The 13,020-nt window shown below is 37.1% G+C and overlaps 1 protein-coding gene across 1 annotated transcript in view; it reads left to right on the top strand.

Annotated features, from left to right (window-relative positions):
- Positions 1 to 6,841, top strand: part of PPAT (phosphoribosyl pyrophosphate amidotransferase) — a 51,088-nt gene extending 44,247 nt beyond the window's left edge. The window contains exons 7-11 of the mRNA XM_036264559.1: positions 572 to 723; positions 1,279 to 1,406; positions 2,576 to 2,797; positions 3,631 to 3,751; positions 5,283 to 6,841. Of these exons, the coding sequence (XP_036120452.1) occupies positions 572 to 723; positions 1,279 to 1,406; positions 2,576 to 2,797; positions 3,631 to 3,751; positions 5,283 to 5,479 (820 nt within the window). The 3' untranslated portion in view covers positions 5,480 to 6,841. The remainder of the gene's footprint in view (positions 1 to 571; positions 724 to 1,278; positions 1,407 to 2,575; positions 2,798 to 3,630; positions 3,752 to 5,282) is intronic.
- The last annotated feature ends 6,179 nt before the right edge of the window (positions 6,842 to 13,020 follow it).

Here is a 13,020-nt window from a genome sequence, read left to right as displayed (position 1 = left end):
AAATAGTTATGATTAAAAAATTTAAACCAGGATAAAAATATTCTCTTTAGCCTTTATTCTTTCAAAAATCAATAAAACTTAGGGTTTTTTTTCTTTTTAAATTAAAAAAAAAATGTTTCTCCCTTTATTGATATTCGAGAGAGAGGAAGGGAAAGGAAGAGAGAGGGAGAGAGAAATTGAAACATCGATGAGAGAGAACATTGATGAGAGAGAACATCGATTGGCTGCCTCCTGCATGTCCCCCATTGGGGATTGAGCCCACAACCTGGGCATGTATCCTGACCAGGAATTGAACCGGCGACCTCTTGGTGCAGGGTTGATGCTCAGCAACTTAGCTACATCAGCTGGACCTCTTTTTAAATTCTAAGTTAGAACTTAGGGGTAACAGATTTATTGAAATTACTGCTGGTGGAATATTGTTTATTGTTTAAAAGCCATCTCTAGACTTTATATTAAATTGAACCATTTTTCCTTTATAAGGGAAGGAACTCTGTATGTACTTTATGATAGATGTTATTATCAACCTTAAGGACTAGTTTATTTAAAGTCTTCTTTAACATTGTTTCCTAAGATATTACCGGGAAGTCTTGCCTGGAGAAATTGTGGAGATATCTAGACATAATGTCCGAACTCTTGATATTATACCAAGGTCTGAAGGCAACCCATTGGCTTTTTGTATCTTTGAATACGTTTATTTTGCAAGACCAGATAGTATATTTGAGGGTAAGTAAAATATCTTTTATCTTTATTAATGTAAATCTGGTATTTATCTCATTGCACAGAAGCATACTTGGCTCTTTGAAGGGGCATAGTTATACACTGTGGATATGGCACTGAGCCTACAGGTCATGGAGTTTTTCCTTACATCTGACTCTTTCTTGGATGTTGTTTTCCTTTAAGGAATAAGAATTATGATGATCAGATATGCATGAGGGTCACTTTTTTAAAAATAGTGAATTCATCAGTTTATGTATTTCCACTTTAGTGTTTTTGTGTCTTGCTTTTTTTTCTGTACTCAATCTGTAGAGTTATAACAAGATAATTTCTTAGAATAGTGATATTATGCTCTAATATTATAGTACATAAAAATAATCTATTTCTACACTGGCCGGTTTGGCTCAGTGGTTGGAGCATTGGCCTGCAGACCAGAGAGTCCTGGGTTCAGTTCCCACTAGGGGCATATACCAAAAGAAATAATAAAATAAAATAATAAAATATAAAATGCTGGTGCTTTAAAAAATAATAATAATAATCTATTTCCTTTTTCAAACATTTCAGACCAAATGGTTTACACAGTAAGATACCGGTGTGGTCAGCAGCTGGCAATCGAAGCCCCTGTGGATGCAGACTTGGTTAGCACTGTTCCGGAATCGGCCACTCCGGCTGCGCTAGGTTACGCTGGAAAGGTATTGTTCTTCTAGCAGTGGAATTAGACGTCATTGCGTATAAAAAGAAACTCATTAGTTTATTGTAAGGGAAAAAGAAATGTTGGTTCCTTTACAAGTTACTTATTTTCCAGCCTTTTCATTCCATTGTACTATTTATTAGTCAAGTCCACAAAAAGGTCCTCTTGAAGACTAGGAGAATGATCTTCATTTTAAAAAGATAATATCATGCACATATATAGACATTAGTGGTAATATGTACTTATTATTAAATACATCCTGAAATATCCTCGCAAGCCATTGGTGTATTTGTTCCTTATTGAGCATGGATGATAATAAAGCCATTTTTATTCATTTAGTATAATGTTCTTAGTACTATGCTTAATTTCATTTTCATAAGTAGGTAGATTATAAAACTATAGTGGTCTTGGAATATAATATTCAACATTCACTGTGTTGGAAAGTTTAGTTTATTAATTAAAAAAAAATTTTAGAGCCCTGGCCGGTTTGGCTCAGCGGTTGGAGCGTCGGCCTGCGGTCCGGAGAGACCCGGGTTCGGTTCCCGCTAAGGGCATGTACCTCGGTTGCAGTTTGTCCCCGGCCCTGGTTGGTCGTGCGGGTGGCAGCCACTCGATGTGTCCCTTTCACATCGATGTTTCTCTCTCTCTCTCTCCCTCCTGCTCTATCTGAACAAAGAATGAAAAAGTGTCCTCGGGTGAGGATAAAAAAAAAAAAAAAATTTTTAGAGAAGTATTGCCTTCAAAGATGGATAAATCTTCTATACTGCAAAAAGCATTTTCTTAGCTTATTGGTTTTCATTGTTTTCTTTCTGCTAATTTTAAAATATATCAGTTTTTCTGACAGTGATTTATTCTTTGGCATGTCTTCACATGCTTAATGTTCTCTTCCAAGATGGAGAAATAATAATATTTAAAAGAGAATCACTACAAATTCTAGCAAAATAAATTGGTTTTTCCACCAAGTATATCACTGTCAGTGATTTTTCTTTTTTGTCTTTTTCCTCCTACAGTTTAAATAATGAAGGAAAATTATAATCTCATAATGAAGAGATCAGAATAACAACCACATTAAAAATTTTTCGTACATATTGAAGAATTACCTAGAGAAAATAGAAACTGAAAGTTCTCTGTATATTGCTGCTCATTATCCTTTTATTTATTCTCTCTCAGTGTGGGCTTCCATATGTGGAGGTGCTATGTAAAAATCGATATGTAGGAAGAACCTTTATTCAGCCAAACATGAGGTTAAGACAGCTTGGTGTTGCAAAAAAATTTGGAGTATTGTCGGACAACTTTAAAGGCAAAAGAATTGTTCTTATAGATGATTCTATTGTGAGAGGAAATACCATCTCACCCATAATCAAATTGCTCAAGGAATCTGGTGCAAAAGAGGTAAGTAATCTTAAAACCTATCCAAAAGCCCCAGTAGTTAAGAATATGATACTAGCATAAAAATTGCAATTCAGGACGGTAAATGTCAATATAATAAACTGACATTTTTCTAATTAAGTGTGTTTAGGAATAACTGCAGCAATGTGGAAAACATGTAATGATCACTTTTAAACTACATACTAAATTAATCCTTAATAGATTAAAAAGCTCAATATAAAAGCTTGAAATTTTTAAAAATTAATTTAAAAACTAACAAACGCCACACAATAGAGTACTTTTAAAATTGTTACAATATTATTTTTTGAAGATGTAGAATCTATCTTACTGTAATAAATTTGACACACTATGTTATATTTTTTAATCTGAAAGCTTATTCTAATTAAATATTTCAGTAATTCAAATTATAGAAGTGATATATTGATTTAAAGATAAAATCAAATAATGAGAAAGGAGAATAGAAGAAAGAAATGTTCTCGTTAATAGGTGACAGAAGGAGACAGTGGGAAGCTCTGTGAAAGGAATCCTCCTTTACGAGTGGCTGACATTTTGAAATTCTTGTCCAGGACACTTTAGAATCTAGAGCCAGGGCACAATAAATCAACCAATGAATGCATAAATAAGTGGAAGAACAAAAATCTATGTCTCTCTCTCTCTCTCTCTCTCTCTCTCTCTCAAATCAATAAATTTAGAAAAACACAAAATTTTGCAATTTGCTTTATTTCCCATATGTTGTTATTAAATATTCTGTAAAACAATCTTATGTTACATTTGTCAGTGAAAGAATTTTGTGTAGTTATTCTTATAATGAATGTGTGAAATGATTTCTTTCATAGGTACACATTCGAGTAGCTTCACCACCTATTAGATATCCATGCTTCATGGGAATAAACATACCAACAAAAGAAGAGCTTATTGCCAATAAACCAGAATTTGAACAACTTGCCGAATATTTAGGTAGGTATTAAAGTTTCTATAAATTTTATATTCATTTATTAACAGAGAAAATCTAAAGCTCGTCAATCTTTCAACTTTTAATTTTTAAAAAGTGTTAAATATTTGTTAAAAGTAGATGTACATGTTGAGCATATATTGAACACTGTTCTGAATAGTGAGGGTGCCTGGTGTGTGTATACACCATTGTAAGTGCCGTGTTGGAGAGCTAGATCAAGGTGAGATCGGGAGAAGAGGATGGAAGACTTTCCAGGCTGAGGGAACTATGCATATCAGTTAAAGCTTCCCAAATATCAGATCCTAAGGAAAACAAAAATGATTTCACCACAGATCCTACTAGAAAAATTTGAATATGGATACAGATAAAATGACGAACTTATGTAGGGTCAGGAGACTTTGAGATCTAGGTTATACTGGATAAGACATTTGCCTTTTAAATTCAGGTGAAGTATACACTATTTAAATAGCACATAGGTGTTCAGCCAGCATGCCTTGGGACCTACCTCCACACTTGTTAATGGCTGGTGTTTTTTTTCACTGGTAGTGTCTGCCTTACCAGTTAAATATTTTGAACATCATCCAATTTATGTCATATTGTGAGCACTCACCCTGCTAGGAACATACCTATATTATCTCAAAAACTCTTGTTTCTCTTATCTTTGAGATGAAAAAAATAGCCTTAGGAAAAGTAAATGACCTTGAGCATCATCTTGACCTCAAAATCTATTTTCTTAATCATGGAAATTAACTCCTGAAGCCTTGTGAATCCATTCTAGACGTGAAGCTTCCCCTGCTCTTTTATATTACGGTATCTATTAAATTCCAATTAAAATTTTTTTTTTACAAAAGGCCTCAAGTTTTATTGATTTACCCCACCTCTCTCACACACACACACTTTTTGTTTTTAAGAGAGGCTAAAGGAGAAGTTTTTATCCTGGCTTAAGTTTTTGTTTTGTTTTTTTAACTTTATAATATATATATATATAATTTTTTTTTTTTTTTTCCTCACCCGAGGACGTTTTTCCTTTTTTGTTCTGGTAGAGTGGGAGGGAGAGACAGGAACAGAGAGAGAGAGAGAGAGAGAGAGAGAGAGAGAGAGAGAGAGAAACATCGATGTGAAAGGGACACATCGAGTGGCTGCCACCCGCACGACCAACCAGGGCTGGGGACAAACTGCAACCGAGGTACGCGCCCTTAGCGGGAACCGAACCCGGGCCTCTCGGGACCGCAGGTCGACGCTCTAACCGCTGAGCCAAACTGGCCAGGGCTAATATATATATTTTTTTGAATGAGACCTACACCATTTTTTTTTTAAATTGATTTTGAGAAAGAGAGAGAAAGAAATATCAATTTGTTGTTCCACTTATTTACTCATTCATTGGTTGATTCTTTTATGTAACCTGACTGGAGATCTAACCCACTCATGACCTTGGCATTACGGGGTCGATGCTCTAACCATCTGACTACCTGGCCAGGGCCGGTTCTTCCAAAAGAAGTCTCACATCCTTTTTCTTTTCCCTCTTTCCCCCTATAGGAGCAAACAGTGTTGTATATCTGTCAGTAGAAGGTCTGGTTTCATCTGTACAAGAAGGTATAACATTTAAAAAACAGAAAGTAAAAAAGCATGATATTATGATTCAAGAAAAAGGAAATGGTCTGGAGTGCTTTGAAAAGAATGGTCATTGTACAGCTTGTCTCACTGGAAAATACCCTGTAGAATTGGATTGGTAGCTGGTAGGGGTAGATATGATATTTCAAGATATCAAGTTGGTCAAGAAGTTATAGTGGTTACACCTTGTCCATTTAGTGGTACTCAGTTGGTACAATATAAATGCCACATGGTTATGTATGTTTTTGACATTGTTTTTTTCTGAAAAGGGTACCAAAGTGCTGTGCTATCTTTAATAAAACCTAGATAAATATTTTGGTGTTATCTAGGAACTTGGAAGTTTTATTTAGTAGTTTGGTACTTTGGGGCTATCAATTATGAGATCATCAACACTAATATAAAGGATGGGTAAATTTTCTGTTTTAGAGGGGATTGCCAGGTGCTATACCTTACCACAAATTCTTATAGAATTTTGTGAAATGTTTTTTGGGAGTTATTGAAATTCAGTTATGGAATATTTTCATAATTGAACCTTGTTAGTTGCATAAGATACAACAATATTGGTATTCTTTTCTTACAAGCATCAGCTAGCCATTTTCACCTGGTCAGAGAAGGCAGGTGGTAAAGTGGCATTTTCCAGATCCACGCTTTAAGAAGTTTGCAAGCAGTTAGACTAAGATGGTGTGATACAAACAGCACAAGTAACTCAAATGTAACATTTTATTTGAATCTATTATATCCCAAAGGTGTCAAGCCTCTAGAGTTCTGATTTTAGTTATGACCTTGGCTTCCTTGTCTAACTTTAGACAAATTTTTTAATGCCTTTTTGTGCCTCACTTTTCCCCACCTGTACAATGGGGTACTTACATTACTAAATTAAATAATTAATGGGAATGGGAATCTGTCATACTCTTGATGGTTAGAGCCATCATTTCACACCTGTATTTTAAGATAGTGCGTGATTCTTTTTTTTTTTTTTAATGTTGGCTATTACTCTGCAATTGAGATTTCATTGTGATGCAGGGAGGTATACAATTTAGCAGTGTTTTGCCACCTGCCTTTGAGATGCCCTAAGAATGATTGTAAAAATATGTCTGTGGGAAAAATTTTCCTGCATTTGACTAGAAAGTGTGATTCATACTACTTAGTATCCTGAAAATAAAAAACCCAGCAAGGAACTTAGTACATTTGAAATAAAAAAATAAATGTTTAGATTCTAATAAACCTTTAATTCTTACTTGGTCACTTGCAAGCATATATACTTCTACATGTATATACATGTACATATCATTGCAATTAAATGATCAAGTAGAAAAACTGTAGGGACCACTTGTATTAAAGGATCAAAGAGACAACTACTTTTTTTGAATTAGCATACCCATTTCATTCCAAACATGAACTTGCCACTTTTTTCTACTTAGTTTTATTGGGACTAACGATATTTTTTTTAAACTTTTTTTCTTGTAACATCTGAGATTTAAATGTTAGACAACTTGCCCCCAATTTCTGTTTTTGTAAGAGTTTTAAAACATAAAAGTGTTTGTTTCTGTGTTATTCTTATAACTTGATGTATATAGTTTCCAAATCCATTTGGAAATTTAATATTTATTAATAACTAAAATCTTGTGTCTTTGTTTGGTATATAGCCTCACATGTTATATTAGGGTCAGCTGAGAAAAAATCCTGACAGCTCTTAAGCCCAAATGCATCCAGCAGCAGTCGGCAGGCAGCCCTGTGGCAGTGACATGAGCAAACTGCATCTAAATAAAGCCCTGGGAGAATGTTAGTGCATAGCCTCTGGTCTTCAGTGTGTCTCTTATAGCAGTGTGAAGGCGCAAGACTTATGGGTCAGTTTTGAACAGCCTTACTTACATTTGCTTTTTAAAAACAAGAGACTCAGGGAAAGTACTAAACCAAAATCTCTTACTTGACTTTTGTGTTCTCCATAGTTTTTATTTTGCTTTTCTGGTTTTTATTTTGTCTTGTTGAAATACTTTTATAATAGAATGTGGTACTATGACAGTTTTTGGTAATTCTTCAGTTTTCTTAATGTATCTCCATCATGGCCTTTTATTTCACAAGTTTCTTAAGTCTGAATTACAGTTTATTACCAATTTAATCTGAACTGTTTAACTGCTTTAAATGTATACGAGTATTGTAAACATCAGAGAAGATGAAAAACGTGTTTTCGCAGGACCTGTATTGTTGTGAACTAAACTAAACCTACTTTTTTGTGACTTTATTGTGATGTATTAGTGACATATATAATTGTGTTTAAACGTGTGTGTGATTTTTAAAAATAAAATAGTGACTTTTTACTCTGTCTGGGTGGCTTAACTGGTTGGAGCATTGTCCTATTCACCAAAAAGGTTTTGGGTTTGATTCCTGGTCAGGACACATACCTAGGTTGTTGGCTTGATCCCCGGTCGGGGTGGGTAAGGGAGTCAACTGATCAACGTTTCTCTCTCACATTGATGTTTCTCTCTCTCCCTTTCCCCCCAACCCCCACCCCTTACTCTCTCTCTCTCTCTCTCTCTCTCTCTCTCTGAAATCAATAAAAACATATCCTCACCCTGGCCGGTTTGGCTCAGCGGTTGGAGCATCCGCCTGCGGTCTGGAGAGACCCGGGTTCGGTTCCCGCTGGGGGCATGTACCTCGGTTGCAGTTTGTCCCCAGCCCTGGTTGGTCGTGCGGGTGGCAGCCACTCGATGTGTCCCTTTCACATCGATGTTTCTCTCTCTCTCTCTTCCTCTCTCTCCCTCCCACTCTGTCTGTACAAAAAATGGAAAAATGTCCTCCGGTGAGGATAAAAAACAAAAACAAAGAACATATCCTCAAGTGAGGGTTGAGAAACAATAGTGACCTTTAGTGCGTTATGGTGAACAGCACAGTGACAGGCATGTCACATCCAGGTTCCATACTTGGCACCAGCTAATCAGATCTTATTTCTGTGATCCAGGCCTTTCAATAAATAGGCCATCTGTTAGGAGTCAGGGAAAGCTGCTGGCTGAGTAGGAGCAACAAATAATTAGAAATGTAATCTTTGTAAGCACTATGATAGTGGCAAGTTCTAGGAAACACTAGTGGGAATGAGAGAGTGTCACAGAAGAGGCTTACATTTCCAAAATGTGTGTGTGGGTTGGGGGAGTTTTGTTTTTTAAATCAAATAAATGCCCATTACTGAGTGAAAAAAAGCTAATCTGAGAAGGCTACGTACTGTATGATGTACAGTGGAACCTCAGTCCTCTAATGTATTCGTTCTGGAAGGCAGTTCGAACCCGAATCATTTTTTCCCATTAGAAATAATGTAAATTGAATCAATCTGTTCCAGACCCCCAAATGACTCCCTGTTTTAACCTTTCTTATGTACAATACATATCTAATGTACTGTTTAATCTATAAACACTTTAAAAACAAAAAGGAAATGACATGTACAGTAGAAAATTAAAATATAATAATAATAAGCAGCAACAAAAGCCAAAAAAAAAACATGAAAATAGTCACAGCACAATTTCCTGAGATTTGAACAACCCAAGTTTTAGCAGTAAGCTGACTCATACTCCCGAGTTCCCTCCTTGGTTTGTGTCCTGAGATGGGCGACTGATCATACAGGTATCAGCATAAAAGGATTATCAGGTTGAGAAGTGAAGTGTTCAAGATGGGAGAGGTTTGAGAACTGAGATTTGACTGTATATGCTATTCTGGAAAAGGCAAAACCATGGAAACAATAAAAAGACCAAAAAATAAAAAAAGAGTGAGAGAGCTCATGGACATGGACAACAGTATGGTTATTAGAGGGTGAGGGTAGAGATGGAAGAGGGCATAGAAGGGATAAATGGTGATGGAAACAATAAAATAAAATTCCAGCCCTGGCCAGTTTGGCTCAGCAGTTAGAGCGTCGGCCTGTGGTCTGGAGAGACCCAGGTTTGGTTTCCGCTAAGGGCGTGTACCTCGGCTGCAGTTTGTCCCGGGCCCTGGTAGGGTTGTGCGGGTGGCAGACACTTGTGTCCTTTTCACGTGAATGTTTCTCTCTGTCTTTTCCTCTTTCTCCCTCCTACTCTAGCTGAACAAAAAAATGGAAAAATGTCCTCAGGTGAGGATAAATAAATAATAATAAAAATTCCAGCCTGGCTGGTGTGGCTCAGTGGTTGAGCGTCAGACCATGTACCAAGAGGTCACTGGTTCGATTCCTGGTCAGGGCATATGCCCAGGTTGTGGGCCAAATCCCCAGTGGGGGGGCATGAAGGAGGCAGCCAGTCAATGTTCTCTCTCATCAATATTTCTATCCCTCTCCCTTCCTCTCTCTCTAAAGTCAACAAAGGGGGGGGGGCATTCCAGAAAAAGAGCAAAAAAAAAAAAAGACAAGTGGTTGTCAGGAGCTAGGAGAGAGAGAGGGATAAATAGGTGGGGCACAGAAGTTTTAGGACAGTGAAACTACAGTTGACCCTTGAGCAACATGGGTTTGAACTGCACGGGTTCACTCATACTCAGGTTTATTTGTGTGTGTTTTTGTTTTTGTTTTTTTCAATAAATACAGTAGAAGTATTTTCTCCTGATTTTCTTAACTTTTCTCTCCAGCTTACTTTATTACAAGAATACAGTATATAGTACATATAACATAAAAAATGTGTTGATTGACTGTTACCGGTAAGGCCTCTGGTCAACAGTAGGCTATTAGTGGTTACGTTTTGGGGAGTCCAAAGTTAACACATTTTCGACTGCATTGGGGGTCAGAACCTCTAAACCTCTTGTTCAAGGGTCAACTGTACTTTATGATACTATAATGGTGAAAGCATGTCATTTATTTTATTTCTTTTATCCTCACCCGAAGACATTTTTCCATTTTTTGCTCAGGTAGAGTGGGAGGGAGAGAGAGGAACAGAGAGAGAGAAAGAAACATCGACGTGAAAGGAACACATCGAGTGGCTGCCACCCGCACGACCGACCAGGGTCGGGGACAAACCACAACCGAGGTACGTGCCCTTAGCGGGAACCCAACCCAGGTCTCTCCGGACCGCAGGCCGACGCTAAGCCAAACCGGCCAGGGCAGCATGTCATTTATTATACATTTGTCTAAACCCATAGAATCTACAACACCAAGAGTGAACCCTAATATAAACTCTAGACTTTAGGTGATATTTATGTATCATGTAGGTCCAACAGTATACCACTCTAGTGGGGGATGTTGATAATAGGGGAAGCTCTCCATATGAAGGGGCACAGGGTACATGGGAACTCAATTTTGCTGTGAACTAGAAAATACTCTGAAAAATAGTATATTTAAAAATAAAGATTCCGGGGTCACACCTCCAAAGATCAAAAACTAATCAAAATAATACATGCATATACTTTAGAAGTTAGAAAACAAAGAAGTCACTGCCCTCTCCAGTCCTCTTTAGTGCATCCACATTTAAAATGTTTTCTGTTTTAACCTGTATGTTTTAAATAATTAACTCATACTATTTATTTTTGTTACAGATGTTTCTCCTTTTCCCCCCTACACACCCTCTTCTCCATTTCACCCCCCTTCCCCCAGCATTGTTGTCTATGTCCATGTAAGTTCTTTGGTTTATCTCACCCCCCCCTTCATTCCCCCCCTCCTCCTCCCCCCGCTGAGGTCTGTCAGTCTGAACCATACTCATTTCTATGTCGCTGGGTCTATTTTGTTCATCACCTTATTTTGTTCATTATATTCCACAAATAAGTGAGGTCATGTGGTATTTGTCTTTCTCTGATTGGCTTATTTCACTTAGCATAATGCTCTCAGGTATCTCCATGTTGTCTCAAAGGATAAGAGATCTTTCTTTCTTACAGCTGCATAGTATTCCTTTGTATATGTGTATCAGAGATTCTTTTTATCCACTCATCTACTGATGGACCCTTGGGCTGTTTCCAGATCTTAGCAATTGTAAATAGTGTTGCTATGAACATAGGGGTACATATATTTCTGATTGGTGTTTCAGGCTTCTTAGGGTATATTCCTAGAAGTAGGATCACTGGGTCAAATGGCAGATCAATTTTTAATTTTTTGAGGAAACACTATATTATTTTCCATAGTGCCTGCACAGTGCATTCCCACCAGCAATGTACTAGAGTCCCCTTTTCTCCACACTCTGGCCAGCACTTGTTCTTTGATTTGTTGATGGCAGCCATTCTGGCAGGTGTGAGGTGATACTTCATAGTTGTTTTAATTTGCACCTCTCACCTTGGCCAGTTTGGCTCAGCGGTTAGAGCATCAGCCCGCGGACCAGAGAGTCCCTATTCAGTTCCCATTAGCGGCTCATACTTCGGTTGCAGTTTGTCCCCAGCCCCAGTTGGGGTCGTGTGGGTGGCAACCACTTGATGTGAGAGACACACATCAATGTTTCTCTTTCTCTTACTCTCTCTCCCTCCCACTCTATCTGAAGATAAATGCAAAAATGTTCTCCAGTGAGGATAAAAAATTTAAATAAAATAAATAATTTGCATTTCTCTGATGATTAGTGATGTTGAGCATTTCTTCATATGTCTCTTGGCCATTTGTATGTCCTTTTCAGAGAGGTGTCTGTTTAGGTCCTCTTCCTATTTTTTAATTGGGTTCTTTGTCTTCCTTTTGTTGAGTTGTATGAGCACACTATATATTTTGGAAATTAACCCCTTATCTGATGTATCGTTAGCAATTATGTTCTCCCATATAGTGGGTTCCCTTTCCATTTTGATGGTTGTTTCTTTTGCTGTGCAGAAACTTTTAAGTTTGATATAGTCCCATGTGTTCATTTTTTCCTTTGTTACTCTTGCCTTAGGCATTGTATCATTGAAAACTCTGCTGCTACAATGTCTGCAATTTTGTTGCGTACATTTTCTTCTAAGATTTTTATGGATTCACAAATCACATTTAAGTCTTTTATCCATTTTGAGTTTATTCTTGTGTAAGTTGGTGGTCTAGTTTCATTTTTTCTTGCATGTAGCTGTCCAATTTTCGCAACACCATTTATTGAAAGAGGCTGTCTTTACTCCATTGTATGCTCTTGCCACCTTTGTCAAATATTGAGTATAATGTCTTAGGTCAATTTCTGGGTTCTCTGTTCTGTTCCATTGATCTATATGCCTGTTCTTGTGCCAGTATCAGGCTGTTTTTATTACACTGGCTTTGTAATGTAACCTGATATCCAGTAGTGTGATCCCTCTGACTTTGTCCTTCTTTTTCAAGAATGCTGTGGCTATTTGGGGGTGTTTTTAGGTTCTGTATGAACTTTTGAAGTATTTATTCTAGTTCTGTGAAATATGTTGTTGGTATTTTGAAGGGGGATTGCATTGAATCTATAGATTGCTTTGGGTAGTATTTATTCTAGTTCTGTGAAATATGTTGTTGGTATTTTGAAGGGGGATTGCATTAAATCTATAGATTGCTTTGGGTAGCATGGACATTTTAATGATGTTCATTCTTCCAATCCGTGAACAAGGTATGTGCTTCCACTTTTTTATATCTTCTTCTATTTCTTTTTGCAATGACCTGCACTTTGCTGAGAAGAGGTCCTTTGTTTCTTTGGTTAGTTTATTTGTAGGTATCTTAATTTTTTTTGCCACAATGGTAAATGGGATTTTTTTTAGTTTCTCTTTCTGTGAGTTCATTATTGATGTATAAGAAGGCCATCGATTTCTTGATATTAACTTAGTATTCTGC

This window comes from Molossus molossus, unplaced genomic scaffold (assembly GCF_014108415.1).
Source record: "Molossus molossus isolate mMolMol1 unplaced genomic scaffold, mMolMol1.p scaffold_m16_p_1, whole genome shotgun sequence".
NCBI classification, from domain to species: Eukaryota; Metazoa; Chordata; class Mammalia; order Chiroptera; family Molossidae; genus Molossus; species Molossus molossus.
Note: the sequence above shows the minus strand (reverse complement) of the source record. Positions and strands in the feature narration are given on the sequence as shown.